At 33.1% G+C, this 13380-nt stretch overlaps 1 protein-coding gene across 1 annotated transcript; it reads left to right on the forward strand.

The window, feature by feature from the left end:
- Positions 1–696: 696 nt before the first annotated feature.
- Positions 697–10654, forward strand: LOC123310222. Its single transcript, XM_044893670.1, has 5 exons — positions 697–855; positions 4052–4175; positions 4914–5063; positions 6671–6822; positions 10379–10654. The coding sequence occupies exons 1-5, from the start codon at positions 734–736 to the stop codon at positions 10557–10559; spliced, it is 729 nt and encodes a 242-aa protein (XP_044749605.1). The 5' UTR covers positions 697–733; the 3' UTR covers positions 10560–10654.
- The last annotated feature ends 2726 nt before the right edge of the window (positions 10655–13380 follow it).

Consider the following 13380-nt stretch of genomic DNA (forward strand, 5'->3'; position numbering starts at 1 on the left):
CCCTATTTTACTGCTGTCGTTCATTTTATTGTTATATTTCTTATAAATTCACCCGACGAATTACTTTTTGTGTACTTTCTCTTATTAATCTTCTTCCAATTCTGAAATATTACCGGTGACCGTAGACTAGGTGGGTCGCTAAACCTAATTTTTCATGTTGCTTTCATCTTTCACCAATTTATTTCAAGAATATTCCCTTGTTGTTTATTTTGGTTTATTTTAATTCTGATTCATACCAGAGTATGCTCAGTTAATATTCTTGTTTTTGAAGAGTGTCATAGAAAATATTTCTGAGAGAATTAGAAGAAGAAGTGATTGAGAATGTAGGATTTGATTGAAGTGAGTGAAAGGAGAAGCTTTGAAGATGAATTGAAACTTTTATGCAAAGTATACTTTGGGGAGCTTTTAGAGAGTCTGGGGTTGTAAAAAGTGCCCATTAAGACTTTTGATCAGGATACTGAACACTAACTTTTCGCAGATTTCCAACGAATTTAGTCGAAATCCATTTTCCATGCTGATTTTGCGGGGTCCTTTATACGTGATCTCTATCAATTGTTGAGGAGTGTATTTAAAAACAACTTCATCCTAAATTTTTCCTTATTATCAAAAGAAAAATGCACTCCGGCTATTGATTATTATCTGATTATCAATGAAATTAGATCTCGACCTCGCTTAATTGAATGCCTATAAATTCACTGTTGAAGATAACGAAAGGTTTAGTAGTTTACACAACATGAGAGTTATTTTGTGCATTTTTTTGTGTGCCTTTTTGGGAGTCAGCACTGGTTCCGTTATACGGAACGGGATTCCTCTTGACGCAGATTTCCTTAGTGACATTTTCAACCTGACAGTGAGGTGATGACGTTTCCCTATTTTTGCGAAAACTCCTATCTCTTGCGGTCTGAGTTTTTGACTTGAGCAAATATTTTCACAACGCACTTTTGCAGAAAGCAATCATTTATTTATTTTGAATTGATGCGGCCGATACTTATGAAAATCCAAAATTGAACTGAAAACAGAATTATATGATTTTCACTAACTTATGAGTTGTTAAATCACGGCACGTGTTTAGTTATCACAATAGCGTATTCAGAAGGGTAAGGTAACCTAGTTTACCTGTGGTTAAACAACTCATGTTAGTGAAAATCACATACTAATATTTTTAGTTCATTTATTTATATGCTAAATATTGCAATTTTTTTACTACAGTGCTTTTTGACCCTCTTTCCTGCAATAGTGTAGGATTAAATGAATTAATATCGTTTCGAGTCATTTGGGTGTCAAAAGCAGTAGGTAGCTTGCTGAGAGTACACTTTCTGCTCCTAGGAGAATATAAGTATATTCGTATCTTCAGTCGACACCTAATATTTCGACGTGCTGAGGTGAATTGATCAAGTGAAAATGATAGGAAAAAAATATTTCAATTGGTTGCAAGTTTTTCAAACAATCCATCAATCAATGAAATGTATGTATGTATGTATTATCGTTTTGGTATATAAGACAGGATATAGATGTACAGTTGGCAAAAAATTATCTCTCGAAAATAGTGTGGATCTTACATAAAAAAATTTTTTGAGTTGCTTTGATGCTGCCACCTGAAGATGGTCCCGGAAAAACAATTCTAAATTTTGGTCTCAGAAACTAGAGAACTGACAGAAAGGAAATTGAGCAGACATCCTGAGTATATGAACGAGGAAGTATACTCCATTCACTTTTATTTTAGCACTCGGTTGGCCATGGAAATTTGACACATTTTAGTTTGTATAGTACGGAAATGTGGGGTTATGACGCTTGTCGAAACATTTTTGGGTTTTAAATCAGCTCTATGTTGTTCGTTCTACGTAAAAGTCTCAGTAATTACGTATTTCATCACAATGTCAATGTCAAATCACTTCGGAAAATATGTGACGAATATTATTGTTTATACAAGTTTATACAAACTGATTGAAGGCATACCTAGTTATTTGCATGGAAAATACAAGAGATAGGATTTTAAATATATTAGGTATTATTTTTGCTGTGGAATTAGATTGACTCATAATATGCACTAGCCTGAGGAGAGTTAATGTTGGTTATCTTCTTTGGCTAAAGATGGAATACGTTGCATCAGTTGTAGATTTCAATATGTAATATCATCCTGAAGATGAAATGCTTATGATGTAGTGGTTGGAATGTGTATATCTCGAAGAAATTAACGGATAATTACAAGAATGTTAAATTCTTCAACAAAAACCATCTTGCATCAATGGAAGTAAAAGGAATTAAAGGAAGTTTCAAGTCAAGAGGGACTGCATCTTTGAACAAAAATTTCACATAAATAAACAATTAGCAGGACAACTGGCTCGTATTTATTTTCAAAACTTTGAAATAATAATTATGTATTTATTGGTACCGTAAGACATTTACAATAGGACAAGTCAAATGAAAAATAGAGAAATCAATTTTTGGGGAACTTATTCTACGATAACATTCATTTAAAATCCTGTAGAAAATTTTGCATTAATTCACCGAAACATAAAATTCTCAAATGCTACCACTTTTTTGGGTATCCCAATAGAAGGAAATTGTCATCATCTTCATTCACAATCTTTTTGATTGTCGAAACATTCAGCTACCGTCTGACGTATTGTGAATTTCAGAATATCAGGGTAACTATTTGAATGAGCGGACCTGAATTCTAAATAGCACTTCCTTAAACCCTGTCTTCTCTTTTTTTCAATCACTTTCGACATTTTCGTAATAAAAATTGATATTAGTTGTGGCAACGGCGTTATAACATTAACGACATTTCATGAGTGCCAACCTTACTCCGTTTGAGTTACAAAAACTTGAGAAAATTATTTCATGACCAGCCGAGTGCTAAAATAAATGTGAATGGAGTATAGTCAAAAAAATACTATGTTGTGTTCCCCTTTAATGTCAGCATATGCTGACTGACGTAGTCCCCTACGACTAACAGGTACGACGCTACGTACCTGCTAAGAATTCATTTTTTTCGCACAAACCGTTACATTCATCAAGAAATTACATAAGACCTTATTTGATTGAAACGAATCGGACTAAAAATTAGTTTTTCAATGTATAAAAATGGAAACAAATTATAATGTCGATTCAATTTCATTTCTCTCAGTTTTCAGGATTCTAATATAAAAAAAAAAAATTAACAATTGCTTTTCATATCTCATTTTGGGCTGCTCAAAAAAAATTATAGGAAAGACCCACACTATTTTTTAGACAAGGAATCTCCTCTTAAATTTTTTCGCAACAATTCATTTATACCCTTATATTTAGGTATATTCTTTTGAATATCAGCAATGCATTTTTAGAAATCAAATATTACTTATAGTATGTTAATGAGTATCAAATTCGGCGTATGGTTGAGGCTTGGGGCTTGGGGAAAAAACAAACAAAAAACTAACAAAACTCTCCATCCCTGTGAGTATGTAGTACCTAAATTTTGTTACAGAATAAACATTTTATACTGAAAGACACACTATCGATTGAAATAAAATTTCTTTTTCCTCTCTCCATCTCGAAATTATATCTGAAACACAAAAAAGAGGAGAAAGCATTGAAAGAAGTGAATAATACGGCATGACCTGAAGAATTGATGATGATTAGGAAAGAAATAGTTAATAATTACAAAACTTGCTGAAAGAAATCCTCCCACGTAGCGTATTGTGACGATTATCATCTTTGAGTCAAAATATTTTGTAGATTTCGGTGAATAATCTCTTTCGTCGTTAGAAATTCCTTCATTATTGAAATTAATAATAGTCAAAATATTTCTTTTGATTGAAAGCCGAATCAAAAGTTGTTCGAGGAACTCTACAGGACGCTCATGTTGGGGAATCATCTCCCATAGATTATAGATGTTGTTACTCATTACAAAATAGGAAAAAAGAAAAGAAATTAAAAAACTTCTGACACTTTATTATTTTGGTAATCATAGCGCTCCAAATGTGCGAAAATAAAATGCATCCAATCAGAAACTGAAAATACGAATCTTCGTAGTCCTCGTGGCATTGATTCAATGTTCTATCTTTTACAGTTTGAAGGATTCTACAATATACCAAGCTACAGTTAACGATTATGGACAGAAAATTCTTGAAAATCTGGACAAAATGCTAGTCAAAGAAGGACTAGATCCGATTCCATTAGATGACATATATGAGGTAATGTGGCAATGAAACCTACTAATTAATTTCGAAGTAATTTTCAAAAAATCCACTGAATTTCGAATTTCTCAATAGACCCACAAAAACATGACCTCCTCAAGGTCTAGGTAGCATGTAAACAACGCTTATCAAGTTTATCATTCTATGATTGTTGAACTCGCCTTCGAATACTTGAACAAAACACTGCTTTTGAAATATCTGAATTTTCTCTGTTAAGGACCTGTTCGAAAATATGTAATTCGATTGACCTTGACGTATACCATTTCATTTATGAAACTGAATGAAAATATTTGATTCTGTTCGAATAAGAATCTATTATCTTCTAATATATAAAATTCTCGTGTCATAGTTTTCGTTACCATACTCCTCCGAAACGGCTTGACCGATTTTGATGAAATTTTTTGTGCTTATCCGGTATCTATGAGAATCGGCCAACATCTATTTTTCATCCCCCTAAATGTTAGAGGTAGTCCACACCTAAATTTTTTATTTCATTTTTTGGACAAAATTTTTAATTTCTATTTTTTTATGATACAACATACAAAAATACATACAATCCTCAATTTTCACCCTTCTAAGATCAACCCTTATTTTTTAATAGCCATTTTAGTAATTTAATCATTTTTTTTTAGAAATTACTAGGAAATTATTTATATGGCAAAACAACGTTTGCCGGGTCAGCTAGTATACTTATATTTTTATATACTTCGAATCAATCCTACAATTTTTTCGCAGGGTTATTGGTGGGGTAATATCAAAATCAACAAAATGCAAATTTCTGGTTTGGCCACTCTTTACCGACCTGAAGAGGATGTTATTATGACTTACACACAGGACAACAAGCAACTCCAATTGGATTTGCCAATAAGCTGCAGAGACCTCAAGGTAGGATTTTATATAGTAACATTGAGCAGTCTCTAGCATTGAGTATTAACCCCTCTATAGAGGAACAACCCATTTCAACAGATTGAAGCCGAAGCTTACCGCCGTAAAGTGCCGGTGCCTATTGTATATCAACAAAAGTATAGGTACTTAAGTTGCTGAACTTTCGAGAAGTTATGGGGCATTCTATTTTACTCCATTGGTATTTTCTCGATTTACTGAGTAATGAAAAAGTTTATTGGGAATCGCATAAGTGAGAAATCGTTGAAAGGGCAATTACAGTTTTTTAAAACCCGCTTAAAATTTGGACATCTTATTTGGTCTCAAAATAACTCGTAATAATCAAAAGCATATTTTTTATGTTGAAGCAGATTAAAAAAATGTCCTTAAGTATATCCAGGCTGTTTAGACATTCAATGCAATAATTTCATGGGGAGATTCTAAGGAAAAATTTCATACAAACATAGGTACGCAATAGCTTAGTTACTGAGCTACAGTGTGTTAAATTATTGTAAAAAATTAAACTGTAGCTTCCTAAGTAAGTTCTCGCGGACCTATATTATACGAACTTATACCTTAAAATTACTGTGGGAATATATGCCTAAAATAATTGTATTGAAAACACCCTGTATATTCAACAACTAGTTTTGTATAACTGCTTCAGGACAAAAAATGCTTATTACGAAGAAAACTAAAGTTGAATACTCAAAGAAAGTAATTCATAGCATAAGGGATATTTAATTAATTAAATTTTTCGCTCATTTGATATATTGATGAAAATAAGTTTGACGTCTATCTTCTTTTTATATTATACGATTGGTTGAATTCTATGAAATATTAAAACCATAGGCTCGACTCAATACCCCACTATCGAGGTATACCTACTTCTGGGATTCAAATTACGGCAATCAAAATTGACTTGAGAAAGTAAACGTGATTCTATAAATTGACAGTATTTTTATACAAAAGGACGTAATGCTCGCGTCAAATATTTATACAGAGTAAGTATATAAAAACTCACAGAATAAATATCGTTGGTTTTTAATTTTTTGTGGAAAAATGCTGGTCAATTTTCATTTCAAATCACACAACTCTTATTAAGGAGTTTGTCACACACCCCATCTACGAGGGCAGTTTTTTAATGGCGACCCTAACTTTTCGTACCAGAAAAGGAAGGATCCTTTGTTCTCTGTTGATGAGGATGATTTGGTCATTAGAAGATTTTTTTTATCGATTATCATTATAGGGATAAAATGAACTTACTGAAATCCAATTTCCGTAATTCTTCATTTTGAGGGAATGTGATCAGATTTCTGATGCCTTGTTTGAATAGCGAAAAAATACACGAAGCAATAAAAAAAACGTGGAATGTTTCATCGATCCAACATCGAAATATTCTTTTGTACCTTCCTATATCACGTTGAACTCTTTTCACTTCATTTTCGACCCTCTTTGAAATTTTGTTCTCGCAAACTTTATTTTTAATTTCCGATTATGAAATAATCTTCAAGGGAGGATGGGAAGAAAGAATATATGTACCTACATACTTCAATCATCTGTCAATAATCCAAAGCCTGGTTTCAGATGTTTGATTTTTGTTTTGTTTTTAGTTTTCAGGTCACTTCAAAGCATCCCTGTTGTTTGTTGGTCCTGGAGGAAAGATAGAAGGAGAAGTAACGGATTTGCTGATGAGAACAAGTCTCGTGATCGATTACAATTTCAACCAAGCTTTTATAAGATTGTTCGAAATTCCACATTCAGGGTAAGATTATTTTCTTAACAAATCACATATGTAGGTAGGTAATAAACTGCTAGTTGAAGATGGACATGAGCGATTAACAATACTCGAATAGCGTTGTCAAAATTCCATAGCCTACTTGATGACGAATTTTTGTTCTCATATTTATCGACCATTGGAACGTAGGCTAAAGAATTTTTTAAAGCAGTATTCTTTTTTGATACCTACCTATCTTAATTTTTACCATTCACGGCCATCTTCAATTAAATTATCTACCCATCGTTTCAGTTACTGAAGATAGAAAGGGTAGTTTCTATGATCTATCTAGTATTTGAACTTAAACTCCGAATTTATCTAAATTTCGACTTCAATCTCGAAATTATATTTACTTGGGAACCGATTCAAACTAGATGCACAGGGTGTTCTACGGCGACATAGATTATTTCACCATATAAAGAAGGATTGATGAAGGGTTTTAGTTTCGTAATACAATGTTTTTTTTTTAAGAATACTGAAATTCATGTATATTGTGTGTTCGCACATTTACTACGAATGTGATTGTTATTTATACAGGACGTTCTTTGATATTATCATTGAGTATTAAACCCATTAATACTCAATAATATTATTCAACCCTCCTTTCATAATGAAATCACAACAACGTTATAAACGGTTGGTTATTCCAGTGGCGTCATTTAAAATTTATTATTTTAAACTACTCGATATAATTCAATGAAAAGCTGGTATGATAATGTGACCTCTTAATATACTGCCCTTGAATTTAACATAGCTTGTTTAGTTAGGGCGGATTAGTTTGTACATTTTAATGCTTACATTTTTGACAATCTGTATCATAGGGAGTTAAAAACAACAAATTTGGATACCTTGAACATTAATCTCATGAAGAGGTACTCTTGTTCATTGTCGATAAAATGAACCATTTTCGAAAAAACATAAGAATAAAAGAAGCAATTTTTCATTTCTATAAAAAAGAATAATGAATTCTTATTTCTTTTTTCTGCAACAATGATACGAAAGTTATTCAAGGATCAAAAAGGTTTTAGTTTATGTTATTGAATCCGACAAAATTAAAAAGATTCGTAACAATGCAGTTTTGGCCTAACTCGTTTGAATATCAAACGATAGCGGTTGCGCTGTGTTTTCGATGACCAGAAGGTTTCCCGTCAGAAAGGCACCTTAACAACCTAGTCCGCCCCTGGTAAACTAAACAAGCTAATTTATATTTAAGGGCACCATTTTAAGGCCCTTACTACTGTTTATCATATCAAATTTTCATTAAATGATATTTAGTAGTTTTCCTGAAAAATGGATTTGGAAAAAAATTGATGGGCAATTGCCTCCCTTTTTTCATGTTTTATCTGATTCTGTGAGATTTCCCACATTTTCCCGGACAGCCTGTACTCTTTATACTATATATAAAGAGTATCGGGCCTACACTCTGTATCACCCCCATGTCAACAATGGGCTCTGATGGTTCTCACTATCTGGTTTGACCAAGGACATTCTCTAAACACATAAAATCCTTATATTAGTGGAGCCATTTTTTTTGGACTGCCTGTGGAACTCAATATTGTTTCATGGTTGCTTGCTCGAAAATTTTGTCTATTTCAGTATCAGGGGTGGAGAGGGGGGGGCGCCCAACCTGGCCCCCTACATGTCTACGAACATTTATTCATAATTCCCCAGAAACATGTACCTAATGAAAATTTTTCTCAATATCTATTGAAAAACGTGTTTATTTTGTGAAACGTGAATCGTATATCTGAAAAGGAACCAATTAGTCATAGAGGCTATATGAGGTTTTCTTAGCGTTGTGATGACCCCTTCATTTAAGAAATCTAAAGGGACTTCAAAAAACACCGAGTGTACATAATAATCCTCGTCTCTTGAGAAAGCTTCACGAGCATCTTGTACATTGTACATGTTTCTCCATAAAATATCCGGAATATACCTAAAAAATATACATGTCGTTATGGAACACCCTGTTAAATATATCGATTGAAATTCAATTTGGGAGGATTCTGCATTTTCTAAAATTCTTTAGGGTTTTCACTCCCAATCTCTGAAACAAATTCAATAAAAAAATTGAAATAATCGATTTGCTCTTGTGTAAATTCTTGCACTAATTTGTTAGGAGAAAATCAGATGTAAAGGATGTCAAATCACTGTTATGTAATGACCTCTCATAGAAGAAAACTCGAATAATGTCAAAGAACGCCCTGTGTACATAAAAATCAATTCATGCACTGAGAAAAATGATATGGTTTACATTTAATAAATATTTATTTGATCCGAATTTATTTACTATAAATTTAATAAGCCAATAATAAATAAACGTGATTTCCCTCAAAGAAATTCAGAAATTTCAGTTATTTATAGTTAATGAAAAATTTATTAAAGCCTAATTTATTTGGTCCAAATATTGTTTATTTGATAGAAATGAATATCGTTTTGATATCTTAGTCTAAACCTTTATTTCCCAGAAATATATAGTTTTATAAATAATCAATTTATTTTTGTTAACATCAAAAAAAATTTATTTGCCAGCTATGAAATCATTCTAGACTTGTCGAATCTTGTCGACCAATAGATGGCAAGCGTCCCTATTGGTCAAGCAAAGCGTCAGTTCTAGTATTCAGTCTACTATTGAAATTTGATGCAATACAGGGAGATTTCCAGACTATTCTGAATTTTATAGATCGCTGATTTTTTTTTCTTGTGGCTTGAGAGTTTGAACAAGCTTATTAGAGCGGTTTCTACAAATAATTTCTTGTTTATGGTGTTAAAAAGAGTGAGTGGAGTGAAGTGAAGTGATGTGGGTTCAGTGAGTGTTTTTAATTATTTGGAGAACATTCTAGAGGAGGAAGGATTACCCCATTCGAAAAAGGTTAATTTTTTGAGGATTCAATCAGACACAGGAGAAGGTTGGTTATTTTTTATGGTGCTGATGATAAGTTTATGACTTATTTTGTATTTTTTTGTTATTTTTTTTAAATTGAGTGATGATGATAATGATACATGTCAAGCTTTTTTGATTTTGTCATCTGTAATAATAAAATAAAAATAAATGTATTTTCATTGGAGAGTTTTGATTAACCTTTTATTAATGGACTGAATTCAATAGGTTCATCTCTCAACAAACCTGATAATTAATTAATAACTATTAAGAAAGTTCATTATTACTAATAACGGAGCTTATTATATATAAACGAAAAAATCAATTCATTATCAATAAATATATTTCAATATATTAATTATTAAGAAATATTTATTTAAGGATTTCCAATAAAGCATTAATTTCTGAGAAATAAATATTCATTACGCCATATTCGAATAAAGCCCATATTACGTATTAATAAATCTGCATTATAGTTAATAAATTGTTTTCTTAGTGTGGATGTGGAACTTCTGTTGTCTACAGTGTATTATTAATATTATGTGGCCCTTCTACGCCTCCGTAGAATTACAAAATAAAGAAACGAATTCTCAACAAATAATGAACATGAGTTGTTGGAACTAGCAATTAACATATTAAAAATGTCTAAACTTTATCTTTCAGACACATCAGCATACATATCCACTCATTCATCCTTACCGATTGGATGTATAATCTCTTGAGTGATGCAATAACGTCGTTATTTCACGGCGCCATACTGAATTCAGTGAGTGGGGAAGTACAAGAATTACTGCAAAATGTAATGGACACGATTGACGATTTATTGCAGGCACTTCTAAATTGAGATGTGATCTACAATTGTGATGGAGATTTTTTTGTGATTATATCATACATTATTATTATTATTATTTATTAAATAAATATTGACTCGAAACTGAATTAGTTCCTTATGATGTTTGGGAATCACGAAACGGTCATTAGACAAAGTATCATCATAAAAACGTTTTCACCTCACCTTTAGAAGTCATATCGAATATCATCATTAATAGTTAAACGAGTTTTAATCACTGCTTTACATTGTCTGACATAACGACTCGTTGATTTCCTTATTAACCTCTGACTTGTTCTAAATTACATATTTAAATTCCCTTTTTCTTATAATGTATCTATTGCTACTGAATTGCAAGCGCTGTGTAGTTTCATTTAGTCGTTATACGGTAGTAGTAGATACTTTCAACGACTAATGTGTAAAATAGTTCAATTTCAAATCACTATACAGGGTGTATCATTACTAATTTGAAATATTTCAGTAATAGACTTATGAGCTCAAAATGAAGATGTAATCCAAATAGATACTCCAGATGAAATGTGTCAATTATCTGAGTTACAGAGGGTGTTTTATTCGACCTCTTATTGCCATATGTTTGATCATTCGATGTCTATGAATTTTTATAGTCATCATAGGAATACAGCATAATGGCTCTACAACCGACCATTTCTTAACCAACTCTGGAATAAAACAAGGCTGCGTGTTAGCGCCTTTACTGTTCAATATTTTCGCCATAGCTGTCTCGATAATTGCTGACGTGAGTAGGTGTTAGAATGAGATTCAGATTTGATGGAGGCCTATTTAACCTGAAGCACCTCAGAGCAAAAACCCGTTCAAAGTTTATCACCTATGACCTATAAACATATATACGAAGTTTTAGGCCTTAGACTCAATATCGACAAAACCAAAATCCTAGTAAGTCCTCCAGAAAGCCTTCAAACACATATTAGGAGAATGAAACTCTGGAACAGTTCGACCAGTTCAAATACTTGGGAAGCTTCATGAATACTAGGGCTAACCTAGACACGGAAATACACAACCGTAGCAATTCGACATCACGGGCATTCTAGAAGCTAAAGGTGAGAGTGTTTCAAAATCACGGCCTGTATCTGACGACCAAGACAGCTGTTTAAAAAGCAGTCGTCCTCCCAACGCTTCTTTACGGAAGCGAAAGCTGGACGACCTACAGGCGACATATTAAACAGCTTGAACAAACGCAACAACATCATCTAAGACAGATAATGCACATCAGATGGTTCCACAAAGTTTCGAATGCAGAAGTCTTGCAACGCGCGAGTTGTACAACAATTGGGACTCAAATAACGAGGGCCCGACTCCGATGGAACGGCCACATTCTGAGGACGCAAGACACAAGACTCCCCAAAATAGCTCTGTAGAGCGAATTGACAGAGGGAGCCCGGCAGGCAATTATAAGCGGTTTAAGGATTCACTACATCAATCCATAAAATCAGTTAATGCCAATCATAACTGGGAACAACTAGCGTTAGACAGGTCACAGTGGAGGTCTATGGTGCACAGTTATAATGGAGAATCGAGAAGAATACAGCGGCGAGTAGATCTGGTTGGTAACTATCTATGTCCGGAGTGTGGAAGGATCTGTAGGTCACGGTTGGGTCTCTTCAATCACAGGAGGGCACACAGTCGCAATTAGCTCTAAGGAATTATAAGTCTGTTCTTTTTTTTATGTCTTGTTGTAGATTCATTCCCGGTAACGGGATACAGCAATGAATGAAGGACCACTCTGACTCAAATTTGCTCATAGGCGAAGCTGCAACATTAACGTCAATAATAATCCAATTATCTTGCGTTGCACCAGTGAGTTCTTTCCTTTGAGCGTGGCAACGGCCGACAACTCTCGGAGCTCGGACCACTTCGAAGCATGTATACTCCATTCACTTTTATTTTAGCACTCGGTTGGCCATGGAAATTTGACACATTCAACTCTTTATAGTTCGAAAATGTGGGGTTAGGACGCTTGTCAAATCATCTTTGGGTTTATCAGCGCTATGTTGTCCGTTCTACGTAAAAGTCTCAGTAATTACGTGTTTTATCACAATGTCGAATCACTTCGGAAAATACGGGTAAGAAGTCGAAAATATGTGACGAACATAATTGACGTTCATACAAACTATTTGGGGGCATATCAAATCTAGTTATTTGCATGGAAATTACAAGAGAAAACAAGAAGAAAATTGAATTATTGACACATATCTGATGCAGTAGTTTGAAGAGAATTAATGTTGGTTATCTTCTTTGACTAAAGGTTGAAGACGTTACATCATTTGTAGAATTTAAAAAAAATCAACCCGAAGATGAAACGCATCTGATGCAGTGGTAGGGAATGTGAATGTGTATATCTTTATTAATAATTAACGGATAATTACAAAAATATTGAAACTCTTCGACAAAAATCATCTTGCATCCAAGGAAGTCAAAATAATTAAAAGAAGTTTCGAGGCATCTTACCTTTAAACAAAAATTTCAGATGAATTAACAATTAACAAGACCACCGGCTCGTATTTAGGCCCGTTTATTTTGAATACTTTGATATAATAATAATAATCATATATTTATTAATTCTTAAGGGGATGTATAAGACAAGTAAAATGAAAAATAGATAAATTAATTTTCTGCAACTTATTTTACGATGACATTCATCGAAAATATTGTAGTAACTTTTCGTATTCGTTCACATAATATTTTCAAATGCCACCACTTTTATGGGTCTCCCAATAGAATAAAATTCTTTGTCATCCTCTTCATTCACAATCTTTCTGATCATTCAGCTAAAATATAACAGCGGGTTTCATGAAAG

Source organism: Coccinella septempunctata, chromosome 3, assembly GCF_907165205.1.
Source record: "Coccinella septempunctata chromosome 3, icCocSept1.1, whole genome shotgun sequence".
Lineage (NCBI taxonomy): Eukaryota > Metazoa > Arthropoda > Insecta > Coleoptera > Coccinellidae > Coccinella > Coccinella septempunctata.